This window comes from Leopardus geoffroyi, chromosome C2 (assembly GCF_018350155.1).
Source record: "Leopardus geoffroyi isolate Oge1 chromosome C2, O.geoffroyi_Oge1_pat1.0, whole genome shotgun sequence".
NCBI classification, from domain to species: domain Eukaryota; kingdom Metazoa; phylum Chordata; class Mammalia; order Carnivora; family Felidae; genus Leopardus; species Leopardus geoffroyi.
In genome coordinates, this window is record NC_059333.1 from 129730468 (window position 1) to 129757205 (window position 26738).

Here is a 26738-nt window from a genome sequence, read left to right on the forward strand (position 1 = left end):
CAGACTCACTGATGAGAGGACACAGGAATCTCATTCTTGCTTCTTCTCATCAGACATGGCACAATTATGTACCCAGCACTAGCATTCACTGGCAAGGTTAGAAACATACCCTGGGCACCAGTTACATATAGACATGGGAATCACATCTGGATCTGTTCCTGCCTTGAGGGCTCACCATCAGTGTGCACCTCATGTCCTCTGAAGCTCACAGCCCTATAGTAAAACCTTCCTGGGAGCTTTTATACCAGCCCAAACCACTCTTTTTTTTTTTTTTTTTTAACACTCAGCCTTTTGTCTACTACCAACTACTGTCTTCTCTTGCCCTTACTTTATGGTAAAACTTTTATTAAAAAGCTGTACCAAACTCAGTAGTTCATTTCCTCACACCCTACTCACTCTTGGACCCACAACCACTCCCTACTGAGTACCTGTTTTGAACTGGGCACTGTACTTATATTAATGACTCTATAAAGTATAGGAATATTATGCTATAGTCAGTTGAATGATGGTCTCTCAAGTTATGACACTAGTAATTAAGATGGCAGAGTAGTAAGGGGACCCTGGGCTTGTCTCATCCCTCAAACACAGCTAGATCAACATCAAACCATTTTGAATACCTAGGAAATTGATCTGAGGACTAACAGAACAATCTGCATAATTTGAGGGAGAGAACACAGGAGGTACATAGTGCAGAGAGGTGAACTGGGGGAGAGAAGAGCCTTGGTGCTGCAGAGGGAAGGGAGCCCTTTGTGTGGAGAGCAGAAAGACCGGGGGGCAGGGTAGGAGAGTGGGCAGCCCATTGGGTTTGTGCAAGAAGCACTCTCCTGAAAGCAGCTAGATGGAAAGAGTAAAAATGCGCAGGGGACTGCACAAGAAAATGGTTCCCCAAACCACTGACAGGGGAAAAAGGAGAGGGTTTCAATATCACCAGTTTTTATAAACAGTGGAGCAGAGTCTGAAGTTTCAGAGGTCTGTGCCTGGTGGTGCTCTGGTGAGGAAGCAGGATGTAGCCCCGGGAGTGGGCAGCAGGATCTAAGGATCCCCTTGGTTGCAAGGGGAGAAGCACTTCCCCTTCTTGGAGTGCATTTGGTAGAGGTGATACAGTCTCTCCACAGGCAAAAGACCCAGCAGGTGCCATCAAGCTGCCACATTCCCCATATGGGAACAAAGACTCTGGCTGAGGGCAGCAAACCCTGGTGCTGCTTGTGTGTTGTGATTTACCATAAACTCTAAGCTGCTGCTACTGTGCAGTCACATGACTGTTTCCTAAGATAAGCCTGCATCAGTCAATGTCGGGATCACTAGAGGATCACTGGGGTCCGAGCTGCTGGGGTCTCTGAAGTGTGGGGTTTTGAAATACAGCCATGCCTGAGATAAAACTCTGGATGGAGGGAGGTGCTGCCTGGTAGGCAGACAGCTCAGATAGGCAGGGGGAAGGCAAGGAGCTGATGGAAGGGGCAGACACAGGAAGGGTGATTCACCGCATGTCTGTGAGGGTGCAAACATCACGCTCTAGAGACTAGAGAGGAGGATGAAGCCATTTTCAGTATTAGCCCAACATGGATGCACCCCAGTGAGCTCAACAGTGCCAACAAGTGGAGGAGGCAGCTCTACTCCCTGTACCCTCCAGGCACATCTCCACTAGGGCAAGTTGACCTAAGAATCAGAGCACCATCCCCCTCCCCCAAAACACCAGCAAAAATCCTTTCCATGTGCTTAGTCTACTGTACATAGACTGCTGCATAGTTTCAGTTCCAGGGGAAAGCAGATCTAGCTTCATTTGGGTTTTATTTTTTATTTTTTTTTTGCTTGATCAGTTTTTTTCTGTTTTAATTGTTGTTTTCTTTGATACAGAAAGAGCAAAATTTTTATTTTATTATATTTAATTTTTCTAATTTTTAATTTTTTTTCTGTTTTCTTTTTTCTATCAAGCTTCTCTTAACAAGCAGACTAAAACACACCTAAGATATAGCTTCCTTTATTTGATTTTTTAAAAAATTTAAAACTTATATTTCATTCTATTATTATGGTATTTTCCTCCTCCAAAATCATAAGATAGAGGAATTCACTTCAAAAAAAAAACAGGAAGAAATGATGGCAAAGGGTTTAATCAATTCAGATAGAAGTAACATGTCTGAACTAGAATTTAAAACAACAATTATAAGGATACTAGCTGGGCTTGAGAATCTCTTTCCAAAGAGATACAAGAACTAAAATCTAGTCATTCTGGAATTAAAAATGCTATAACTGAGATGTAAACCCAAACGGAAGGCATAAAAACAAGGATGGATGAGGTAGAGGAGCAAATTAGCAACATAGAAAATAAAAATAAAATTATGGAAAATATTAAAGCTGAAAAGGAGAGGGAAACAAAGATCAGGGATCATGAAGGCAGACTTACAGAAGCCAACGATTTATTAAAATGTAGTAACACTGATATGATAGGAGTCCCAGACTATGAAGAGAGAAAGGGGCTGAAGGTTTATATGAGCAAATTATAGCTGAAAACTTCCCTAATCTGGAGAAGTGGACAGACGTCAAAATCCAAGAAGCAGAGAGAACTCACATTAAATTCAACAAAAGCTGGTCATCACCAAGACATATCATAGTCAAATTCACAAATTACAGAGACAAGGAAAGAATCCTGAAAGCAGCAAGGGAAGAAAAGTCATCAACCTACAAGGGAAGACAGATCAGTTTCATGGCAAATCTGTTTACAGAAACTTGGCAGACCAAGGGGAGTGGCAGGATATATTCAACATGCTGAATGGGAAAAATAGGCAGCCAAGAATACTCTATCCAGCAAGGCTGTCATTCAGAATAGGAGCATTGATAAAGAGTTTCCCAGACAAACAAAAACTAAAGGAGTTTATGACTACTAAATGAGCCCTGCAAGAAATTTTAATGGTGACTCTTTGAGTGGAGAAAAAAGACCAGAAGACCAAAGACAAGAAAGAACCAGAGAGCATCACCAGAAATACCAACTCTACAGGTAACACAATGGTACTAAATTCCTACCTTTCAATAACCACTCTGAATGTAAATGGACTAAATGTTCCAATCAAAATCAGGATAAAAAACAACAACAACACAAGATCCATCTATTTGCTGCCTACAAGAGACTCATTTTAGACCTAAACACACCTGAAGGTTGAAAGTGAAGAGATGGAGGGGCGCTCGGGTGGCTCAGTCAGCTGAGTGTCCAATTTCAGCTCAGGTCATGATCTCACAGGTTCAAGTCCCACGTGGGTTTGAGCCCCATGTCGGGCTCTGCTGAGAGCTCAGAGCCTGGAGCCTGCTTTGGATCTGTGTCTTCCTCCCTCTCTGTCCCTCCTTCCCTCCCAAAAATAACTAAACATTAAAAAAAATTGTAGAAAGTGAGGAGATGGAGAACCATTTATCATGCTAACAGATGGCAAAAGAAAGGTAGAATAAAAACCCATACTTATATCAGACAAACTAGATTTTATTTTTTTACTTATTAACAACATTTTTTAATGGTTATTTATTTTTGATAGAGACAGAGAGTGAGAGAGAGAGAGAGAGAAACATACAGGGAGGGAGAAACAGGATCCAAAGCAGGCTCCAGGCTCCAAGCTGTCAGCACAGAGCCCAATGCAGGGCCTGAACTCACAAAACCCGAGATCATGACCTGAACTGAAGTCAGACACTTAACCGACTGTGTTCTCCAAGTGCCCCAAACAAACTAGATTTTAAAACAAAGACTGTAACAAGAGATGAGGAAGGGCATTATATCATACTTAATGGGGGTCTATCCATCAAGAAGATCTAACAATTGTAAATATTTATGCTCCCAACATAGAGAAACCCAAATATATAAATCAATCACAAACATAAAGAAACTCATCAATAATAATACCATAATAGTAGGGGACATTAACACCCCACTTACAACAATGGACAGATCATTTAGCAGAAAATCAACAAGGAAACAATGGTGTTGAATGACCTATTATACCAGATGTACTTAACAGATATATTCAGAACATTTCATCCTAAAGCAGCAGCATATACATTCTCAAGTGCACATGGAATATTCTCCAGAAGAGATCACATACTGGGGTCACAAATAAGCCCTCAACAAGTGCAAAAAGATCAAGATCATACCATGCATATTTTCAGATCACAACACTATCAAACTTGAAGTTAACCACAAGAAAAAAAATTTAAAAAGTCCTCAAATACATGGAGGTTAAAGAATATCCTACTAAAGAATGAATAGGTTAACCAGGAAATTAAAGAAGAAATAAAACACTACATGGAAGCAAATGAAAATGAAAATAAGACAGTCCAAACCCTTTGGGATGCAGCAAAAGCAGTCCTAAGAGAGAAGTATATTACAATTCAGGCCTATTTCAAGAAGCTAGAAAGGTCCCAAATACACAACCTGACTTCATACCTAAAGGAGCTAGAAAAGAAACAGCATATAAAGCCTAAAGTTAGCAGAGAAAGAGAACTAATGAAGTTAGAACAGAAATAAATGATAAAGAAACAACAACAACAACACAACAACAAATCTTGTAGAACAAATCAATGAAACTAGAAACTGGTTCTTTGAGAAAATTAACAAAATTGATAAACTCCTAACCAAACTTATCAAAAAGAAAAGAGAAAGGTCTCAAATAGATAAAATTACAAAGGAGAGATGAGAGATCACAACCAACACCGCAGAAATACAAACAATCATTAGAGACTACTATGAAATTATATGCTAACACATTGGGCAATACAGAAGAAATGGACAGATTCATATAAACATACAAGCTACCAAAACTGGAACAGAAATAAATAGAAAATTTGAACAGACCCATAATCAGCAAAGAAATTGAATCAGTAATCAAAAATCTCCCAACAAACAAGAGTCTTGGGCCAGATGGCTTTCCAGGGGAATTCTACCAGACATTTAAAGAAGAGTTAATACCTAGTCTTCTCAAATTGTTCCAAAAAATAGAAATGGAAGGAAAACTTCCAAACTCATTCTATGAGGTCAGCATTACCTTGATTCCAAAATCAGACAAAGACCTCATTAAAAAGGAGAATTATAGGGGCACCTGGGTGGCTAGCTGGTTAAGTATCCAACTTTGGCTCAGGTCATGATCTCACGGCTCATTAGTTTGACCCCTGTGTCAGGCTCTGTGCTGACAGCTCAGAGCCTGGAGCCTGCTTAGGATTCTGTGTGTCTGTCTCTTTCTGCCCCTGTCCTGCTCGTGTACTCTGTCTCAAAAATATATAAACATTACAAAAATTTTTTGAAAGAGGAGAATTATAGGCTGATATTCCTGCTGAACACAGATGCAAAAATTCTCAATAAAATACTGGCAAATCGAATTCAACAGTACATTAAAAGAATTATTCATCATGATCAAGTGGAATTTATTCCTGGGCTGCAGGGCTGGTTCAATATTTGCAAATCAATCAATGTGATAGACCACATTACTAAAAGAAAGGATAAGAACCATACAATCTTGCCAATAGATGCACAAAAAGCATTTGACAAACTATAGCATCCATTCTTGATAAAAACCCTTGACAAAGTAGGAATACATGGAATATATCTCAACATCATAAAGGCCATATAAGAAAGAGCCCCAACTAATATCATCCCCAATGGGGAAAAACTGAGAGCCTTTCCCCTATGGTAAGGAAAAAAATAAGAATGTCCACTCTCACCGTTACTATTTAACACGGTACTGGAAGTCTTAGCCTCAGCAATCAGACAACACAAAGAAATAAAAGGCAACCAAATTAGCAAGGAAGAAGTCAAACTTTCACTATTTGCAGATCACGTGATCCTCTGCGTACAAGACCCGAAAGACTCCACCAAAAAATTACTAGAACACATGAATTCAGCAAAATCACAGAATATAAGATCAGTGTGTAGAAATCTGTTGCATTGCTATACACCAGTAATGAAGCAGCAGAAAAAGAAATCAAGGAATCAATCTCATTTACAACTGCACCAAAAATAATAAGATACCTAGTAATAAACCTAACTAAAGAGGTAAAAGATCTGTGTGCTGAAAACTACAGAAACCCTTGTGAAAGAAACAGAAAAAGATACAAAGACATGGAAAAGCCTTCCATACTCATGGATTAGAAGAACAAACATTGTTAAAGTGTCTATACTACCAAAAGCAATCTATACATTTAATACAGTCAGCATCAAAATACCACCAGCATTTTTCACAGAGATAGAACAATCTTAAAATTTGTATGGTACCACAAAAGACCCTGAATGGCCGAAGCAATCCTTAGAAAAATAAAACTGGAGGCACCATGATTTCAGATTTTAAGCTATATTACAAAGTTGTAGTCATCCAGACAGTATTGTATTGCCACAAAAACAGACACATACACCAATCAAACAGAATAGAAAACCCAGACATGGACCCAGAACTATATGGTCCACTAATCTTTGACAAAGCAGGAGAGAATATCCAATGAGAAAAAGACAATGTCTTCAACAAAAGGTGTTGGGAAAACTGGACAGTGACATTCAGAAGAATAAAACTGGATCATTTTCTTATACTATACAGAAAAATGAATTCAAAATGGATTAAAGACCTAAAAGTGAGACAGGAAACCATCAAAATCTTAGAGGAGATCACAGGCAGCAACTTCTTTCACCTTGGCCAGAGCAATTTCTTACTAGACATGTCACCAAAGGTAAGGGAAATGAAAGCAAACATGAACTACTGGGCCTTCATCAAGATAAAAAGCTTCTGCACAGTGAAGGAAACAATCAATAAAACTAAAAGTCAGCCTACAGAATGGGAGAAGATATTTGCAAATGACATATCTGATAAAGGGTTAGTATCCAAAATCTATAAAGAACATATCAAACTCAACATGCAAAAAACAAATAATCCAGTGAAGAAATGGGCAGAAGACACGAACTTTTCCAAAACAGACATCCAGATGGCAAACAGACACATGAAAAGATGCTCAATATTATTCGTCATCAGGGAAATACAGATCAAAACCACAATGAGATACCACCTTATACCTGTCAGAATGGCTAAAATTAGTAACTCAGGAAACAACACATGTTGGCGAGGATGCAGAGAAAGGGGAACTCTCTCACAGTGTTGGTGGGAATGCAAACTGGTGCAGTTACTGTGGAAAAGAGTATGAAGATTCCTCAAAAAGTTAAAAATAGAACTACCCTACGATCCAGCATCACACTACTAGATATTTACCCAAAGAATACAAAAATACTCATTCAAAAGTATACATGCACCCTGATGTTTATACAAGTATTATCTACAGGGGCGCCTGGGTGGCTTAGTCGGTTAAGTGCTCAGGTCATGATCTTGCAGTTTGTGGGTTTAAGCCCTGCATCGGGTTCTGTGCTGACTGCTGACATCTTGGAGCCTGAAGCCTGCTTTGGGTTCTGTGTCTCCCTCTCTCTCTGCCCCTCCCCTGCTCACACTCTGTCTCCTTCTCTCACTCAAAAATAAATATTAGAAAAAAATTTTAAGTAGTATTATCTACACTAGCCACATTATGGAAACAGCCCAAGTATCCACTGACTGATGAATGAATAAGGAAGAAGTGGTATATATACACAATGAAATATTACTCAGACATAAAAAAATGAAATCTTGCCATTTGCAATGACATGGATGGAGCTAGAGAGTATTATACCAAACAAAATAAGTCAATCAGACAAAGACAAATACCACATGCTTTCAATCATATGTGGAATTTAAGAAACAAAACAGGTAAAATTATGGGAAGTGGGGTGGGGGGGAAGCGAAGAAAGGGAAACAAATGACACGAGAGTCTTAATGATAGAGAAAAGGCTGGGTTGACGGAGGTAGGTGGGTACGAGATGGGCTAGATGGGTGCTGGGTGCTAAAGAGGGTACTTGTGATGAGCACTGGGTGCTGTATGTAAGTGATGGATCACTGAATTCTATTCCTGAAACCAATATTGTAGTGTATGTTAACTGAAATTTAAATTAAAAAAAAAAAAGTTTATTCCTACATCCTAACTCTGAGACCTGTGAATGTGACCTTATTTGGCAAAAAGGGTCATTGCACATGTAATTAACTCAGGGATCTTGAGAAGAGATTATGCTGGATTATCCAGTTGGACCCAAAATCCAATGACGAATGTCCTTTTATGAGACACAAGGAAGAAGGGAAGGCCATGTGAGGACAAAGGCAGAGTCTGGCGTAATACAGTCACAAACAAAGAACATCTTAGAGCCACTAGAATGGAAGAGTCAAGGAAAGGTTCTCTCTCGGAGCCTTTGTAGGAAGTGCAGCCCTGCTGACACCTTGATTTCTAACTTCTGGCATCCAGAACTGTGAGAGCAAAAAATTCTGTTGCTTTAAGCTACCAAGTTTGTAGTAACTTGTTATGGCAGTCATACTTTCATAGATGGGGAAATTGAAGATGCTCAGGAAGAAAGTGAGTAGTGAGACTGACCACAGCTCACAGGGTACCCTGAGTGATACTGTGGGTACTGTGGTGGAGTCAGAGCAAAGGCAAGGAACTCACTTTGTGAGAAGCTATTAGGATGCCTGCAGCAGATAAAGCCTTTCTTGAGAAGAAAGGCTCAAAAACTTCTGACGGAGAAGAGCGAAGAGAAGAGAGAGCCTAGCCTGGTGATGGAAACCCCCCAAAAAAGGAAGGGAAAGGGTAGGGGTAAACAGGAGAGGGAGGTATGAAAGACAACACTGCAAGGGCAGTATGTTTTAGGTTTTGGGAGCTTCTTGGACCCTAGCCTAAGAGTCTCCAGGGTCCATCACATTTGTAAAGGCAATGGTTACACATTTCAGAAAACTTTCAGATTAGGTTTATTACAAAGCCAACACGAAGGTGTTGAAAAAAATCCTTTTTCTTCATTTAAAAAATTCTGTTTAAAGGGTGCCTGGGTGGCTTAGTTGGTTGAGCATCTGACTCTTGATTTCAGCTGAGGTCATGAGCCCATGGTTTGTGGGATCGAGCCCTGCATCAGGCTTTGTGCTGATATAGCGTGGAGCCTGCTTAGGATTCTCTCTCCCTCTCTTTGCCCCTCTCTGGCTTGCTCTTTCTCTCAAAATAAATAAATAAACTTTAAATAATTCTGTTCAACCTTGCCTTATTCAGAACAATCTTCCAAAATTTTGCCAATTCCTGATCAGCTAGAAACCCTTGTTAAAATCCCCCACTAATGAGGTTTATGTGCACTCACGAGAGCTCTACTTAGTTGGAATCTGGGTGAGGACATGCTAGACTGTCTTTCACATTTCTTTTTTAAAAATTTTAAACAGGATTTGCTAAACAACAGTACAGTATAACAACAAAAGAAACAAGTTATTTACGGACAGTACTAACATGGCAACTCACGTTTAGAAGACATTTTGCAATTTATGAAATGTTTTTATACCCTTCTCATTTAGCTTTCACAATAATCATCAAGGATATTATAATACTCATTATCCGTGTATTGTAGTTAAGGAAAATAAAGTGGCTCTGGAAGGTTAAGTGTTTGCAAAGTCCCATAATTAGTAAGAGAAGTGAGAGCTCAAAGTATATCCTTTAAATCCAAATTCTGTGCTCTCTCCCATCATATGTTTTAGCAAAAGTACTTTCATATAGAAAACTGAATTTACTCATGAAGAGTTAACATTTAAATTTGAGTGTCAACAGTTCTCCCAAGCGTGAGCATGACTTCCCTCATCTACATTCCTGCCAACCATGTAATAGAAAGTACTCAAAAGTCATAAAATTGTTTCTTTAAAATATTTTATTCCTCAGTCTTCACTAGAATTGGTTACAATGAGAAGGTCTCATTAAGGTTTGTTTAATCTGCATAAAAGAGTTTGTTGACTTATGCAAATTTAAAAACCACAACTTAAAATGTAGAAGACATTAAATCAATAGAACACATTTAAGGATGCAGTACATATTAAGGATGCCTAACTTCCTGGGTTAATGTCACATTTGAAAGTGTTAACTTCCTCAATTTTCTCTGTGAATGAATTTTTCTTCAGAAGGAAAGAAACCAGTTTTCTCTAGAGAACATTTGCAAGAGTTTTCATAACAACAACAAAAAAATCCAACCTCAAATTTGTGATTTGCAAAAGAATTATCCAGCATGATTTGAGGAAGAAATAGTCTTATAAAATCGAGTTCCGAAATGGGCCCCAGGGCCATTCTTGTGTTTTCCCTTTGCTTTATTTATAATCCTACCTAGTCCACTCTTTGTGCCTTTGGCATTGTTGAGAGTAAAAACCAACTTCCAGTGTACAATGAAGAGTAACATGAAACTTCAAATTCTAATATTTCCTATTTCTACAACACTGTGATTCTGCTAGTTCCTGCCCTGACATCTCTCCCTTCCTTTTCATTTCTGACTCACCCTGCTTTTGTTCCAAGATCCATTTCACCACTAGGCAGCTCAAGTGATACATGAAAGCTGAAAGCTTCCTGTTGCTCCAGGATAGCCTTTCTTAAGTCTAAGACAGTGATTTTCAAAGTGTGATCCCTGGACCAAAGTTTCAGCATCACTAGAAACTTAGAAGCACGAATTACTGTCCCTACCCCACATCTACTGAATCAGAAGCTCTGGGAGTGTGGCCCAGCAATCTGTGTATAAACAAGTCTTCAGGTGATGATGTTGCATGACTAAATTTAAAACCATTGCTGTAAGCCAGTGATTCTCAGCCCTGATTGTGTGTTAGAATCATCTGATGTCCAGTTGCCACACTTTCCACTCCGTCCCCCAAAGATTCTGATTTAATTGATATAGGGTAGGGTTGAGCAAGGGGATTTGTTAAAAGCTTTCCAGGTGATTCCAGTGTAAAGCCAAGTTTGAGAAACATTGATGAAAGCCAATCAGAATAATCTAGCCTGAAATACTGAATCGCAGTTTTGATGAAACGGATGTATCCATTTCCATAAGGCTGAATGAATACCAAATGTGTTATTACCATTATTATAGCCACTGGTGGTAGCATGAGAGAAATGCAGGCTAATAAATTGCTCTTAGCTACTAAATAGGACATGCTGTTTTATTTCAACAAGAGCAGAATCTTTAGTAGCCTCAAGAGTGACAGATTTGCAAGGGGTGGTAGACAGATAGCCCAACAGCTACTGGCAGTGAAGGCACGCTCAACTGGTATGTTTTGTATGGGAAGGGGTAAAAATCATTTGGAAAAGAATTTGTGGTAAGCCAGGATTTGAACCCAAGCAGTCTTAATCCAGAATCCAAACCCTTAACCATGGTTGCCACACGGTTCCTGTCTGTGGATATTATGAACAAGCAGTAAAAGGCAAGGGAAGACACCTTCAGTGGCAGTGGAGGAGATGAACATCTTTCATTTCATATGTGTCCATACTGCAGTATGTTTATGACTGCTTGTTAAATCTAGAAGAGCCTACGTTTCTGGACTCAATACTTGTTTGGATCTAAACTGACCTAAACTTACGATTTATATCAACTCTCCCTCCTCAATCTTAGGGAAAAATTTCCTCTCACTTATCAGGAGAAACAAACCATGAAGACAGAACACATGAGTCAACTTCAGTTAATTCAGTATATGCAAGATATTCAACAGCAAGCAAGATATATCAATAATAATACAGAGTGTGATTCAAGAAATACAAATGCCTGATTATAGAGCAACACTTAACTTACTAAATATAACCACTCCTTGACTCTACCTGAACAACTTTAATTTGAATAGATATTGGTATGTAAAAACTTACTTTCATAAGCTCATAATAATTATCTTGGTATTGTTAACCAAGTAGCAAAGTATCTAGCACTTAGGCAAAGATCAAATCTGCTAACTCAGGACTCAGTGCCTCCCCAGCAGTGTCATGTTCTTAAAGGTTTTTGATGATGTTCCTTACTTTCCATTATTCTTTTTTTTTTTAATATAAAATTGTGATATGGCTTGGGAAAAGCAGTCTTGATCATGTCAACTCCTTCCTCTGTAGAATGTGACTAATGATAATTAATGTCCCTCTTGCCTTAATAGATATCCTAAGGATCAAATTCTGTGAAAATGTTTGGTGAATCATAAAGTCCCATGTAAATGTTACAGTAGAGATCCTGGTTAGGTTGTACCTCTCTCTTGGAGACAGAAGACCTGGTAAGAAAACTGACATTTAGTGTAGGTCTTCTATGCGCTGTGTTATCTCACTCAATACCATCTTATGTATGGGTGGTCATATCCCATTTTACATGAGGTACGTGGAGGTAAAGTAATTTCCCTAACATAAGCCACCTACTAAGTGGTAGGGTGAGGATCTGAACCCAGGTCCGCCACTCAAAAAACTCAGGTATTCTTAGCATTAGCTTCATACTTACTTTATGGTGTAAAAAAGAAAAATGAATGCAGCACTTGATTTTTACATAACTGTGAAGGTTCTCACCACCACGCTCACCCTCAAGATTTCAGTTGTTTCAAAGTATCATATAAAATGTGTTAAACCTTACCAAAGAGCTAAAACTGGCAGGACGAAACACTCAATGCTGCACTGTGGAATAGAGCTCAAGAAATAAAACAAATTAGACACAGTCAGTTGTAATACAAGTAAAATATTAAAATCTCAATTTCACAGTCTGCCAAAGACTGCATCTCTTAGCCCCTATCAGACACACATAAGCCCCAATGACTACTGATTGTGATGCAATGATCCAGAGAGAGCCTGGATTTTTTTTTAATGTTTGTTTATTTTTGAGAGATAGAAAGACAAACAGCATGAGCGGGGGAGGGGCAGAGAGAGATTGAGAGAGAGGGAGAGAGACATAGAATCTGAAACAGGCTCCAGGCTCTAAGCTGTCAGCACAGAGCCTGACGTGGGGCTCAAACTCTGAACAGCAAGATCATGACATGAGCTGAAGTCAGATGCCTAACAGACTGAGCCACCCAGGCGCCCAAGCCTGCATTTTTTTTCTTAAAGCTTCACCTGTCATCATTAATAGGATGCAAACTTTACCAACGACGGGTCAGAACACCTCTAACCAGCCATATGGACAGCACAGAGGTCACACTACTGATTTTTCCTGTATGTGGTGGAGGCACACAGGCAGGATGAAAAAACAGGTGTGAACAAAGAGATCAGAGAGACTTGGATGTGAATTCCAACTCCATCACTCACTACTCGGTCACCCTGGGACAGTCCTTAACTTACTCATCGGTTAACACTTCTTTATCTTGAAGCATTTGCCTCTGGAATGAACGGCATGATATAAACTAATAGGCAGATGTCTGTGAATACAGTAGGCACTCAAGAGGGAGTGGCTTCTTTGATGATAAAGATGACTCATGAACTCACTCATGTCCATTAGTAAGTAGTTGCTTTTTTTTTTTTTGTTTTTAAACAAATACTCTCTGTAGTAGACTAAGGAGGATTACAAATTCTTACTAATCTTCCCTTTGAGAGCTGGCGTTCAATAACTCTTCCCTTGAATAAGGGTTGGTCTAAGTGATTCCTTTGGCCAATACAGTGTGACTGAAGTATTACTCTTGGGTTTCCAAGCCAATTCATAACAGGCCTTGTAGGTTTTGCCCTGGCCTCACAGTCATGATCTGCAATACAAGAAGTCTGACTACCATGAGGCCACTATGCTGCCTCACATGAAGCCCCCACTTAGTCATGTGAAAAGGCCTCAGGGTAAAAAGATGTTGGCAGGCCCCAGGCTGTCCAACCTCCAGCCCAGATCCTAGACACTATGGAGTCTCCACCAACCCCTGCCCAAATTGCAGGTTCATGAGCAATATATTTGACTGTTGTTGTTTCTAGCTACAAAGTTCTGGGCTGGTTTGTTACAGAACAAAATATAACCAGAACACTCTACCAGGTTTCCCCCCAAATTAAAAACATCAATTTGCTGAATTACATAAAGTAACATGGTAAGTCTATATTTAGAGAACTCTAGTTCTCAAGTCTGTTTTAGACACTGAAAAAAAATATACTGTTTGTGGATAACTTTAATCCAGGCGTAATTTAATAATTGGCTAACCCATGACACATACGAGCTATTGAGTGTGAATTGTGCCAGAGTTTTAGCTAAGGTTTTACAAAATATCCAATTCTCTTGAGAAAAAAAAAATGCTATAAATAACAACCCCTCATCTCCATGAACTTGTGAAAACCATTCTCTGAAGTGAGACTAATTGACCAGTGCCCAAGTGCTCCACCCTCCCAGCTCTGTACAAAGCTGGACTCCCACAGTCAGCTACCTAGTAACCAGTGTGGTTTATTAAGGGTCACTACCACCTACCTCCTAACTAGCAGGAAACTACCTACTCTGGGCTGCTTGCATTTCAAGGCAAGGCTGCAAACAATGAAACTGTTAAGACAAAGTTGACTTCTGCAGCTATCCAGATGTTTGAGGAAAACTCTTTCAGCTTTCATATAGGCTCTACTTGGGAGGATGGACCTCATTAGCATCCAACACTTAATCTCTGACTCATATAATACTTACCTGATGCCTTTCAAATAATACATGACCTTTTAATATTACTTGAACTTTGGGGCATACATCCAGCATAGGTGATGAACTCAACAAACATTTTGCTGCCTCCCAAATCTACTAAGCTCTTTTTCATTTCCTGTTTCTTCTGCCTACAAAGCTTGCTTTCCCTTCTTGATGGGGAGTGTATCTGTGTGTGTGTGTGTGTGTGTGTGTATAATCCTTTTTAACCTTTAAATGATCCCTCTCCCATCAAGGCAGAGTTAATCATTAGTTGATTGACTGCTTCTTCAATCTGTAAAGCCTTTTTTTCTAACAAGCCAGCTTACTATTAAAAAAAAAAAAAAGGCAACAAACCCACGGTCCTATAGAATACATGGAAAAAGAACATGAAAGAGTCCATATAATTTGGTGACATTTCACCAGCTGAAAAGAGGCTGATGTGATCTGTGTTTCAGGGATTAGAATTTAGTAGCAGAAATAAGTTAATTAAAAACCTAACCAGAATACTTTCTGTAAATAAAGTGCTTTGCACTGGAAGTGCAACATAACCTGAACTGATAAATTCTAAGGGCCAACTGGTGATTTGCATCTCAATCTCTCCTTATGTTATTTTCTTGGCTAAATTTAAAAAGGAACCATCCAGTGTAGGAAAGATAGATCTTTTTTATACCTCAGCAAGAACCAGACAAACACAGTGAACTCCAGGTTTTCCCAACCCAATGGCTTTGATTTGACTGGAATGGGCAATGTCTATTGTCTTAAGTGGGTAAATCTGAACACCAAACCCACCACTGGTATTGGTATTGGTTTTTACGTTCATTAACAATTGCAATCCCAACAAGAGATTTGTGGCACAACCCCCCAACACATGAGCAACATGCATAAAGTCATAAACGCTATTCATTCTACCACCAAACCTAAAGAAATCACATTTTAATCATTCATTATTTAAGAACACACGTAACTAAAGGCTGTATAGTCACCAAATGGTAACAAGTTCTATGTGACAAAATCCACAAAACACAGCCTAACATTCCTTCTTCATAAGGAACCTACAGAAGGTCATACTGGAACCCTTTATTCTGCCACAAAACCAAGAACAATAATGTTTTTGACACTCATCCTTGAATAAACTATGATTAACATGCCATTTTAGTATTATTATAATGGCATCTACATCACAACAGATGCCCAAAGCAATAGAATGACTTAATGCTTGACACTTTAACTACCTAGATCAAACAGAGGGAAAATTTTCTATTGAGAAAACCCTGGTCTTCATCCAGAAAATGTATTAAATTTCTGGCAGTGGACAAACAATAACATTGGTATATTCTAAAAGAAATGTGACATCAACTTACTTAACAGTTGGCAATAGAGGGCCTGTAAACTTCTCTTCATGGTATCATCTGGTCCTGCTTGTCCTCCAGTTTATTCATGATTCTGTCTAGGAAATCAGGAGAAGAAAATTGTTACACCTGGAGAACATAATTCAAGTCAATCAAAAAGAACTCCATCCTTAAAATACCTGATTTTGAAGAGGAAAATTCTTGGAATAAGGATACACCAGCAACTATTTTTTTTTAATTTTTTAATGTTTATTTAATTTTGACAGAGGGAGAGACAGAGCATGAGTGGGGGGGGGGGGTGGGGGGGGTGGGAAGAGATGGAAACACAGAATCTGAAGAAGCTCCAGGCTCTGAGCTGCCAGCACAGAGCCCAACACGGGGCTCCAACTCACAGAGAGATCATGACCTAAGCCAAAGTACAACACTTAGCTGAGCCATCCAGTCGGCCCCATCAGAGTCTAATTTACAACAGTCTACGTTATACAAATACCAATTCATCGAATGGTTAAATACTGAAACTCTATACACCACTGAAGGAAACTCATGTGGGCAATTAGAGAGTGAGAGTCTGACTGGAACTTTTGAGGATTTCCACTTAGCTTCTCCTGAATCTCTAGTTTTGAAACAGGAAAAACAAAAAATTTCTTATCTCATTTCTTTTATGGTGTTCACCAAACAAAACCACCCAAAAACCTTTACCACATGTTAAGTTGTATTATGTTAAATAATTTTTCCATTATTTTCTGGTTATAACAGATAATCCAGTATAGAATATCTGGAAAATAAAGCTAAATGAAATAGAGATAAGAATCTATAAGGAAATACAAATTACCTAACTCTCCAGCCTTTCAACATGCACTTCTATCGATCTGTCTCATTTTATCTATTATACTTTAGTTTGTTTTTAAGTAGGCTCTATATCCAATGAGGGGCTGGAATTCATGACACTCAGATCAAAAGTCACATGCTCTACCGATTAAGCCAGTCAGGAGCCGCCTCTATTATACATTCTAATTTTTCTCCCTAGCAGAAAAATTTTCTTGTGTTACTACTATTTACTACTTTATTTTAAATGGCACACAGTATTTCTTTAAGGTAAATCTCTAGAAATGGAACCACGAGGACACAAAGCTTTTGAAATATACTGCCAAATTACCCTTTGTCCATACCAGTAAGTGGGAATATCCATTACACTACAACCTACCCAATGATGGAAATTTATAATTTCTTTCCATCTTTGCCAATAAATAAGCAAATATTTCATCTTATTGCTTTAATTTGCATTTTATATGTTTATTCATCATTTGTCTTTTTAAAATTTTTAGTTCACATTTGACAAAGATCCTTTAGTCAGGCTCCTGGACCTTCTCCTAGGTCCATTTACACACTTATAACACCTAGTTTCAGCAACAACACCTGCTAACTCAGTTTGACCAGAACCCTCCACCCTCAGGAGCCATCAAGCCCCAGGTGATAATTACTCTGGCCTGTCTTTAGCAAGAATCTTGTTAGGTCAGTTTAGCCAACACCCTTTACCCCTGATGTTTCCTCTTAGTCATTTTCCATCCACTGACCCCCACCCTGATCCTTGGCTATAAACGGCCACTGGCCCAAGCTGTGTTCAGAGTTGAGCCCAATCTCTCTCCCCAACTGTTATATCCCATTGCATGGTTCCCTATACTTGTCCTGAAGGTCCTGAATAGAGCCTGACGCACCATCCTTAACAAATGTCATTGAATATCTTTTTCTTTAACGCTTTCTTTAACCATTCTCTACTGGCATGCTGCATTATTTTCTCATAATATCCCAAGTGGAACAGATTTATCTTTAAAATGTTTGTGTTGAGATATAATCCATGTATTATTAAATTCAGCCTTTTATTTTTTTTTAATGTTTATTTATTTTTGAGACAGAGAGAGAGACAGAGCATGAATGGGAGAGGATCAGAGAGAGGGAGACACAGAATCTGGAACAGGCTCCAGGCTCTGAGCTGCCAGCACAGAGCCCAACGCGGGGCTCGAACTCACGGACCGTGAGATCATGACCTGAGCCAAAGTCGGCTGCTTAACCAACTGAGCCACCCAGGTGCCCCAAATTCAGCCTTTTAAATATACAATTCAGTGGTCATTAATATATTCAAGTTGTGTAACCATCACCAGTACCTAATTCCAGAACATTTTTCATCACTCTAAAAAAAAAACTCTAAAAAACAAAATCCGAAAACTCCTGTTTAATTAGCAGTCATTTTCCTTCTCCCCTCTTCCCAGCCCCTGACAACTAGTAATCTGCTATACACATTTGCTCATTCTGTACATTTCACATAAATAGAATCATACAATGCATAGTTTTTGTATATGGCTCTTTCACTTAGCATAATGTTTCTTAGGTCCATCCATGTTGTAAAACATCATTTTCTTTTTGTAAGAATGATACACACACACACCAATCTATACACAGCCATGGTTAGAGAGGCCTTCTTTAGTCCAGGATTACATAAATATTCGCCTGTATTTTCTTCTGGTATTTTTTATTTCCTTTAGATCTGTTTCTGGACTTTGTGTTACATTTTACATCTCTGTTCATTCTTCTACTATAATAATAAGCGTTGTTTAAATTAAACTTTTGGTAAAGTTAGTCCTCCATTATTACTTTTTATGATTTATCTTGTTCTTTGAGTATGTTTTTCCCCTAAATTAACTTTATCATTTTATTAAGTTCCAGGAAAAATATCATTGGTATTATAGATGTAATTATCTTCTACTTACTTTATTAATTTGGTAAAGACTTGATCTGTTCAAAATCTGAGTGTAGTGAGGAGAAAAATAAAATTTTAAAAATTGTAGCTATGAAGATCAAAAGAATTCTTTTCAGAGAGTGAGAAGAAGCACTTTTTTGGGTATGGGCACAATAGCTCAATGACTAATTAAAGCCCCCCTGAGAGTGATCTGGATGAGCAAGAGGGAGAAAAAGAGATCAACTGTCCTCCATTATAAAAATAACAGATTTCAGTTCTCTAAGGTAGGAAATAGGGGCTAAGCAGTCCAGAAATCAGAGGCTAAAGAGAGGATACACAAGACATGTTGAGAGACAGAAAAAGGGCAATTCCAAAAGACAGGAGTAGGTGGGACCCAAGAATAAAAGATAAAGTGAGAAATTTCCCAGAGGGCATGACCCATAAACTTTAAGATGTGTAACACTTAATTTTTGTTTGTTTTATGCTATTTTTACTTATACATCTATTCTTCCCCTCCACAATGCTTATCCACCACTAGTACCCTCAAAAATCTCAGCAAAAGTCTTGTACAAAACAGCCTTACATCAGTGGTGCTCAGAAGAGACTATGTTCTGACATATCTTCTGACTATGACAGAAGAGACTATGTTCCAAGACAAGGGTGCCCATGAATAGAAAGGAGCCATAGGAGTCCTAAGCAACAGTTAGTGGGCATCTATGGAAGGTTTAGGACACAGCAAGCACTCAATTGTAAAGTGATTAAATATATGAATGAATAAATAAATGATTAAATAACAGGAGAGCAGAGAAACAGTTGTAGTTTATATTGATTAAGGAGAACATAAGCCCCTCGTCATCTCTAAAAATGCTGAGAGATTTTTGAGAAACTGTTCGACTTTCGACAATATATACAATAGAGCCATTTTATTCACATATCAAAGAAACAACTGAGCTCATAAATTGGGCACTTGGTATCATCTGGGTTATACAGGGGTATCCCAACTATAAGCACCACATGGCTTGTATTTATTCAAAATTAATCTTTATTTAGGTCTTTTTGTGGAGTTGTTTTTTTGTGTGTGGGTTTTTATTATTTTAATTCCAGTATAGTTAATAGTTTTGTGGAGTTTTATAGTGTTTTTCCTTCATTTGAGTTCTATAGTCTTATTGAATTAATTCCTAGGCATTTTATATACATTTTATATGCATATATACATGTATACATATATACATATACACATATATATATATACACATATTTTTTTGCCACTGTGATGGAATTTCTGCTTCCATTATATCTTCTAACTGCCTCTATATGAAAATGACTGAATTTTGTGCATTCATTTTGTGACCTAACCAAACTCACTTAGTTCTAACAATGGTTTCTCACCTGAGTCTCTTGGGTGGGTAGTTGTGCTTTGGATAGACAGAGAGGCACAATGAGATTCCATCTAAAGCCGTTTTTTAACCATATAATAGGAAACATTCATTGTATCTGGTCCCTCAGGGAATAATTTAGAAGCTCCAAGGAAGACAACTAATATCTGGGATGAAATTCTAAGAAAGTACAGTTTACAGCCAAGAGACTGAAGAGAGGAGGAGGATGAACATATTTGCCCAAACATGCAGATACAGTGGCACAGGTGGGGATCTCACTGACTATTAGGCTCAGGGAAAACAAAGAGGTACAAGTAACCTGAATCACTTCGTAAAGAAGGTGAGCCTAAAAGAATCCTACTTCTCCCCGCTTTGGTTTAAATGGAACAGTTCTATCTATTCCACTGATTCAGGAAGGGTAATTTTTCTCTTTCATAGGTCACTTAAAATGTTGCAATTAGAAATGTTCATGTAGCAGAGAAGAAGTAATGAAGAGCCAAATGAAAAGCTCTGATATGTGATGTGTAAACTGACTTGAAATAACAAGTTCATACAGAATAAGGAAGAACAGCCAGGAAAATCCTGGAAAACAACAACACAAAAACCCAATAAGGTAAGGACAGGGGAAAGAGGGACTGTCAGCCCTACCAGACACTGAAACAAACTGTAAGGCCACTACATAATCAAGCCAATTTGATACTAACACATGAATAGACCCAATTATATATGGAAATTTATATGATAAAAGCAGCATATTAAATTAATAGGCAAAAAGAACTTTTAAGTAAACATTGAGAGATTAGCAGAGTAATATGGGAAAGATAAAATTGTACTAACTTCCAAATATTACACACCAGCATAAATTCAAAGGACCAGACCTTTAAATGTAAAATATGTATACAAATACTAGAAGAAAGAGCAAATTCTACTGGGAGTAGAGAAGCTTTGCTAAATCTAAATCAAAGTTTGAAGCAACAAGAAAAACATAAACTTTATTACATAAAAATTACAAAGCAAAAACTATAATTAAGTAAAAAAACCCATAAAAACCTAGAAAAAAATGTTTATCTTACAAAAAGCAAAGAGTTAAAATCCCTAAAATTTATTCCTAATCCCCAAATCAATCCTCATGGTGCCTTAGCAATCATTTGCATACATGCTTGCATTGTCCAAAACACATGTTCCCAGCTGAGGTCAAACAAGGCAATGATCTGTTGTCATCTTTATTTTTGTCTTCTTGTTTCAGCTCTCATACTATGAACAATTATCCTTTCCATAGGCTATTGAGTACTATGTTTTTAACATTTGGGAGCTTTTTATTGTTCTATTTGAAATGGCCTGTAAGCACAGTGCCAAAGTGCTGTCTAGGGCTCCTAAGTGCAACAAGGCATGAGTTATGGTGCTATTGGCTGTGAGTTCAAAACTAATGAATTAATAATATATATTACATAAGGTGACTTTAAACAACAACACATGAAAACAAGGTTACATATGGATCAACTGACAAAACTGTGACCTCAGGCTCACAGGAACCTAACCTTTTATTTCCCCTAAGAGCAATGGCTTGTATTTACTATTCAGTATTTATGAAAACTTTATAGAACATAACTGCCATGAATTATGAGAACCAACTATATTTAAGATGAGCTTTAAAATATTTTGCGAGGCAAAGAATAAAGATGACCAACAATTCAGGTGAATAATAAAAGTTGGCACAAAACAAAACAATGGCTCCCCATCTCTTTCGGACTCAGGAAGAACTGATTAAACTAACAGCCAACACCTATAATAGTGCCCTTTGGGAAAATGATGAAGGGGGTCGGGGGAGAAGAACAGGAGAGTTCAAATAACAGCTAACATCACAGGCCTGCACAAAAGTTTGGAAAGGGGCATACATCTCCATTTTACAGGCGAGGACACAGACACCAAAAACTCAGTCTTTGCTCAACATCACATCTACCAGATGTGAGACCTTGAGCTGGTTTCTAGACTTCTCTGATTGGTGGATTTCTTGTTTGTAAATGGGGTAAGAATGGTACTTGATATGCTTGCTGCAAAGACCAATGCATGCAAAGCACCTGCCCTAGTACCTGGCACTCAAGTGCTCAGAGTGAATACCTAATAGCAGAAAACAAGAAAATGACACATTAGGCCAGAGCTCACCAACCATCTCTGAACTGTGCTTTCCCTAAGCTAGAAATGAAACAAAGACTTTGGGATATTACTCAGATAGTCCCTTTTGCTAAATCCAGTGTCTTATTTAAATTAAATTTAGAATTTATTTTTATGGGGGCGCCTGGGTGGCGCAGTCGGTTAAGCGTCCGACTTCAGCCAGGTCACGATCTCGCGGTCTGTGAGTTCGAGCCCCGCGTCAGGCTCTGGGCTGATGGCTCAGAGCCTGGAGCCTGTTTCCGATTCTGTGTCTCCCTCTCTCTCTGCCCCTCCCCCGTTCATGCTCTGTCTCTCTCTGTCCCAAAAATAAATAAATAAATAAATAAAAAAAGAATTTATTTTTATGGGTACAAGTTGAACTTTAAGGTTGTTATTTATACCTTTGTTTTCCTTAAAAAGCTATCTGAGGAGGCTTACTACTAGATGCAACTTGTATAACAGATTAACACATCAAAGCACATTAATAATATCAGAAAGGGAGATCCAAAATTATGTGGACAAAGTGGAAATCAATTTTACCATAAAATGCGATAAACAATAATACTTTTGTCTTGGAGCTTCCTAGAAGTAAATGCAAAAAAGATAATTTTTTTTCTGGCTGCATAGAGGTACAGTTTGCATTTTGTTCAGGAATACAACCCTTTTCTATCACTAACTTCTAAGAAAAGATCATTGGAGAATTTTTGATAAGCATTAGCATCCTCAGTATGAGGATGGAATTCCTCATATTCATTCCATATTCATGGAATATGAACAGATTATTTATTCTTGGCATGGCTGCTCCTTATCAACCCATAATAAAAGCTCAAGTCATGTGTTAAGTAGTAACTCAGGGAAAGCATTTCAATGAGCAGCAGGTGGACCATGCTGTAGGAAAAAGAACCAGGCAGGCCTACCACTGAGTAGCTTTGCTATGTGATCTTAAGCAAGTTACTTAACTTCCCTGATCATCAGTTTTCTCATTTGTAAATGAGGCTGACACCTAAGTCAGAATGGTTAAAATTAATAACTCAGGCAACAACAGATGTTGGTGAGGATGCAGAGAAACGGGAACACTTTTGCACTGCTGCTGGGAATGAAACTGATGCAGCCATTCTGGAAAACAGTATGGAGGTTCCTCAAAAAATTAAAAATAGAACTACCCTATGACCCAGCAATTGCACTACTAGTTATTTATCCAAAGAATACAAAAATGCTGTTTCGAAGGCGCACATGCACCCCAATGTTTATAGCAGCGCTATTGACAATAGCCAAAGTATGGAAAGAGCCCAAATGTCCATCGACTGATGAATGGATAAAGAAGATGTAGTATATATACAATGGAATAATACTCAGCCATCAAGAAGAATGAAATCTTGCCATCTGCAACAATGTGGACAGAACTGGAGAGTATTATGCTAAGCAAAAGCCAATCAGAGAAAGACACATATCATGATTTCACTCATATGAGGAATTTAAGAACCACAACATATGAACACAGGGGAAGAGAAGGAAAATTAAGATAAAAACGGAGAGGGAGGCAAACCATAAGAGACTCTTAAATAGACAGACCAAACTGAGGGTTGCTGGAAGGGAAGTGGGTGTATGGATGGGCTAAATGGGTGATTGGCATTAAGGAGGGCACTTGATGGGATGAGCATTGGGTGTTATATGTAAGTGATGAATCACTGGGTTCTACTCCTGAAACCAATACCACCCTGTATGTTAACTAACTTGAACTTAAATAAACAAATAATAAAAAAAAGATTACTGAGAGAATTAAATTAAGTGAAGCACCTCCTGTGTATCTAGTACATTGCTTCTGTCTCTCCCTTTCCCCCAAGCGAATGGCATACAGACTGCTGCTCTTGGTCTTGTGAGGATAGAGAAAATCAGGAAAGTGAAAGGAACTGATATTCAGCAAGTTACCCCAGGGCCTGAGTATCATGAGCAGTGGGTTACTTCAGGAAAGCAAATATGAAGGTTTCTCAGGCTCACTTACATCATAAGTCACAAATAGATGCATGTATCCACAGGGCTAAGTTTGGGTTAGAAAAGGTTTTTAGTCAAATTCTTTTCATACAGATGATCTGCATATTTAACACAAGAATATCCTTCACTTCCATAAAGAAATAGATGTTCTTATAATTTTTCCTGAAACTTGTGGCTCTCCCAATCGTTCTTCCAAATTTTGTCAGTTTTGAGCAAGAAATATTTCACTTTCCTCTGAACCTATGATCGACATTGTGAGCCTGACTATAGCCTGTCACTTTGTCTCAGTCCTAGGAGTCTATAGGGAATAGTGGTGACTATGGTGAACTTGAAAGCACAAGGGAATGGTATTTTTAGGCCCTAGCCAATTGTCAGTAGGAAAAGGAGTCTTTTTTTCCCTTATTTTTTTTTTATTTTTTTTCAACGTTTATTTATTTTTGGGACAGAGAGAGGCAGAGCATGAACGGGGGAGGGGCAGAGAGAGAGGGAGACACAGAATCGGAAACAGGCTCCAGGCTCTGAGCCATCAGCCCAGAGCCCGACGCGGGGCCCGAACTCACGGACCGCGAGATCGTGACCTGGCTGAAGTCGGACGCTTAACCGACTGCGCCACCCAGGCGCCCCTCTTTTTTTCCCTTAAACTGAAAAATCTTCTCAAAAAAATTTTTCCCTAAATTTTCAAGAGAAGCCATACATCACATCTCTCCCTATTTTAAAACACTAGCAATTAATTCATATGGGCAAGACTACAAGCCAAAAGAAATAGGACTGTGTGATTTCGGATTTATAAAGACTTTCGTGGTGCAGAACCTGCATGAGCACTTTTCTAGTAAACTAGGAGGAGAATAAATGTCTATCTGTGGAGAGAACTGTACCGACTTAGGAAGCAGTGCACGCAGATCTACCCTCCACCCTTGGAGCCAGGATCTCACTCAGTAAACTCTGAAGGATAAAAAACACTTCAGTAGTGCCCTTTCCCTCTCTTCCCCTCTGTATTTTCTTCTCTGAAAAATAAAAGACAATATTGGAGTCTGTCAGATCCATGAGATGCTGAATTCCAAACAGAAGGGCAAAAACAGATCCCTTCTACTAAGGAAAAGCCTACAAAAAGGAATCAATTAATGTAGACTTTGCTTGGAGGACTGAGAAGTAATTGCCTGAGTGTTCAAGACCAGCTGGAGTTTATTTGCATTTGCTGGGGGAGAGTGTTCTGCGGTCCACAGCCACTGAAGTCAGCAAGGGGGTAAAAATAGGACTAGGAGCTTGAGGCTTATTAGAATGACACAGACTTCTTTTTTATGGCATTAAAGTGTATTAAGGACATTTATCTCATTTGAGGAGACAGAAAGGTGCTTGTGCAAGGTGAAGCACACATACCACACTCCCTCTTTTATGGTTTTGGGATTAAAAACTATACATTGAGTTCAGGGAATTAAATGATATTGTAGCAATGCCAAATGCTAAAGGAGGATGTTTTATCATTTTGACTGGACTGCTTATGAAAAAGATTATTTCTTGTCCACAGCAAACACATTCATTTTTTTTTCTTTCTTTTGCAGTGCCTGAAAAATATCTTTAGAAATTGAATTTTGGAACCTAAGAATATGTGTATTTCCTTTGGGAAGCAGCCATTTGTCCTAAAAGATGTGCCAAGTTTTTACAATGGAAAGGGAGGGAAGGCCATATGAAACAGGCAAACTCTTATCACCATGTTTTACATGTGGAGAGAAGATTTAAATAATGCTGCATGCTATGAACAAGCAATACATTTCAGTATGTGAAATTATTCCTAATATCATAGTCCTTGCTAAATTTTAATTTTGATCTCAAGAACAGTCTTTTTTCCCTGTCATTCTTTGTCCTGAGCTTCTCCCATCCAACTTCAATCCACATAAAGACTTCTGGAATTCTTGAGCCAGTGTGAAGACGGTTTTAATTTATGGCTTTGGTTTAATCTTTCAAAATATGTAATTTATGTCTGGTGATTCCATAGGAGATGCAGAGTCTGTTGAATGTATGGCTGGAACAAAAATTATAATGAAACGAAAAATTATGCGGGTACGAGTGAGGTGGGCCAATATAAAACAGATACAGCCTGAAGTTTGAGGCTCTATAGATTCTACCTCAATCTACGGGCAAGACCATCAGAGGAATGCAGTGCTGTCTGCTCCCAATACAAAGATGTCCTGCAACTCAGTGTTGGTAGTGTGCAAGTCACTCCCTATGTGGTACAGGACCAGGAAGTCACTACTATGCTGCCCACAATACCCAGGGAAGAGAGGAACACTTATAACCATTACCTGAAGAGTAGGAATTAAGGTGATGGGTAAGATCCGTGTGGGCAAGTTCAATCCCACAGTGAAGTCACAATATTCCAAGCATTTCTGATAATTCTCAACTTTATTCCTTGCTCCAGGAAGCATGAGTAAAATAATACATTTCATCTCACCTGTGAGGGCCTTAACCAGCCCACTTAACTATGTTGATAATTAGACCTTACTTTGATAACTGGAAGGGCGAGAAGAAATATCTACAAGTATCAAAATTAGTATTCCCAAGACTAGCTGATGGTCAGAATCTATTTTTAAGATAGATTCCTAAGTCTTTCCCTCAGGAATTCTAATTCCCAGGTTCTTAGATGGAGCAATCGAAAAGGCTCCCAAGATGGCTCTTACGATCAACCAAGGTTG

The 26738-nt window shown here is 38.5% G+C and overlaps 1 protein-coding gene and 1 long non-coding RNA gene across 8 annotated transcripts in view; one reads left to right on the forward strand and one right to left on the reverse strand.

Annotated features, from left to right (window-relative positions):
- LOC123611555 overlaps positions 1 to 25962 on the forward strand; it is a 98237-nt gene extending 72275 nt beyond the window's left edge. The window contains exons 2-4 of one of the 2 annotated variants that reach the window (XR_006718729.1): positions 12000 to 12113; positions 20344 to 20518; positions 25608 to 25962. This is a non-coding gene — a long non-coding RNA (uncharacterized LOC123611555). Of the gene's footprint in view, positions 1 to 9032; positions 12114 to 20343; positions 20519 to 25607 lie in introns of those variants that run through there. The other variant, XR_006718728.1, reaches the window with a different exon arrangement.
- Positions 1 to 26738, reverse strand: part of TMEM108 (transmembrane protein 108) — a 364474-nt gene that overhangs the window by 157374 nt on the left and 180362 nt on the right. For 3 of the 6 annotated variants that reach the window (XM_045503613.1, XM_045503612.1, XM_045503616.1), the window contains exon 3: positions 15808 to 15893. In XM_045503613.1, the coding sequence (XP_045359569.1) occupies positions 15808 to 15847 (40 nt within the window). In that variant the 5' untranslated portion in view covers positions 15848 to 15893. Of the gene's footprint in view, positions 1 to 15807; positions 15896 to 26738 lie in introns of those variants that run through there. The other 3 variants (XM_045503615.1, XM_045503611.1, XM_045503617.1) reach the window with 3 other exon arrangements.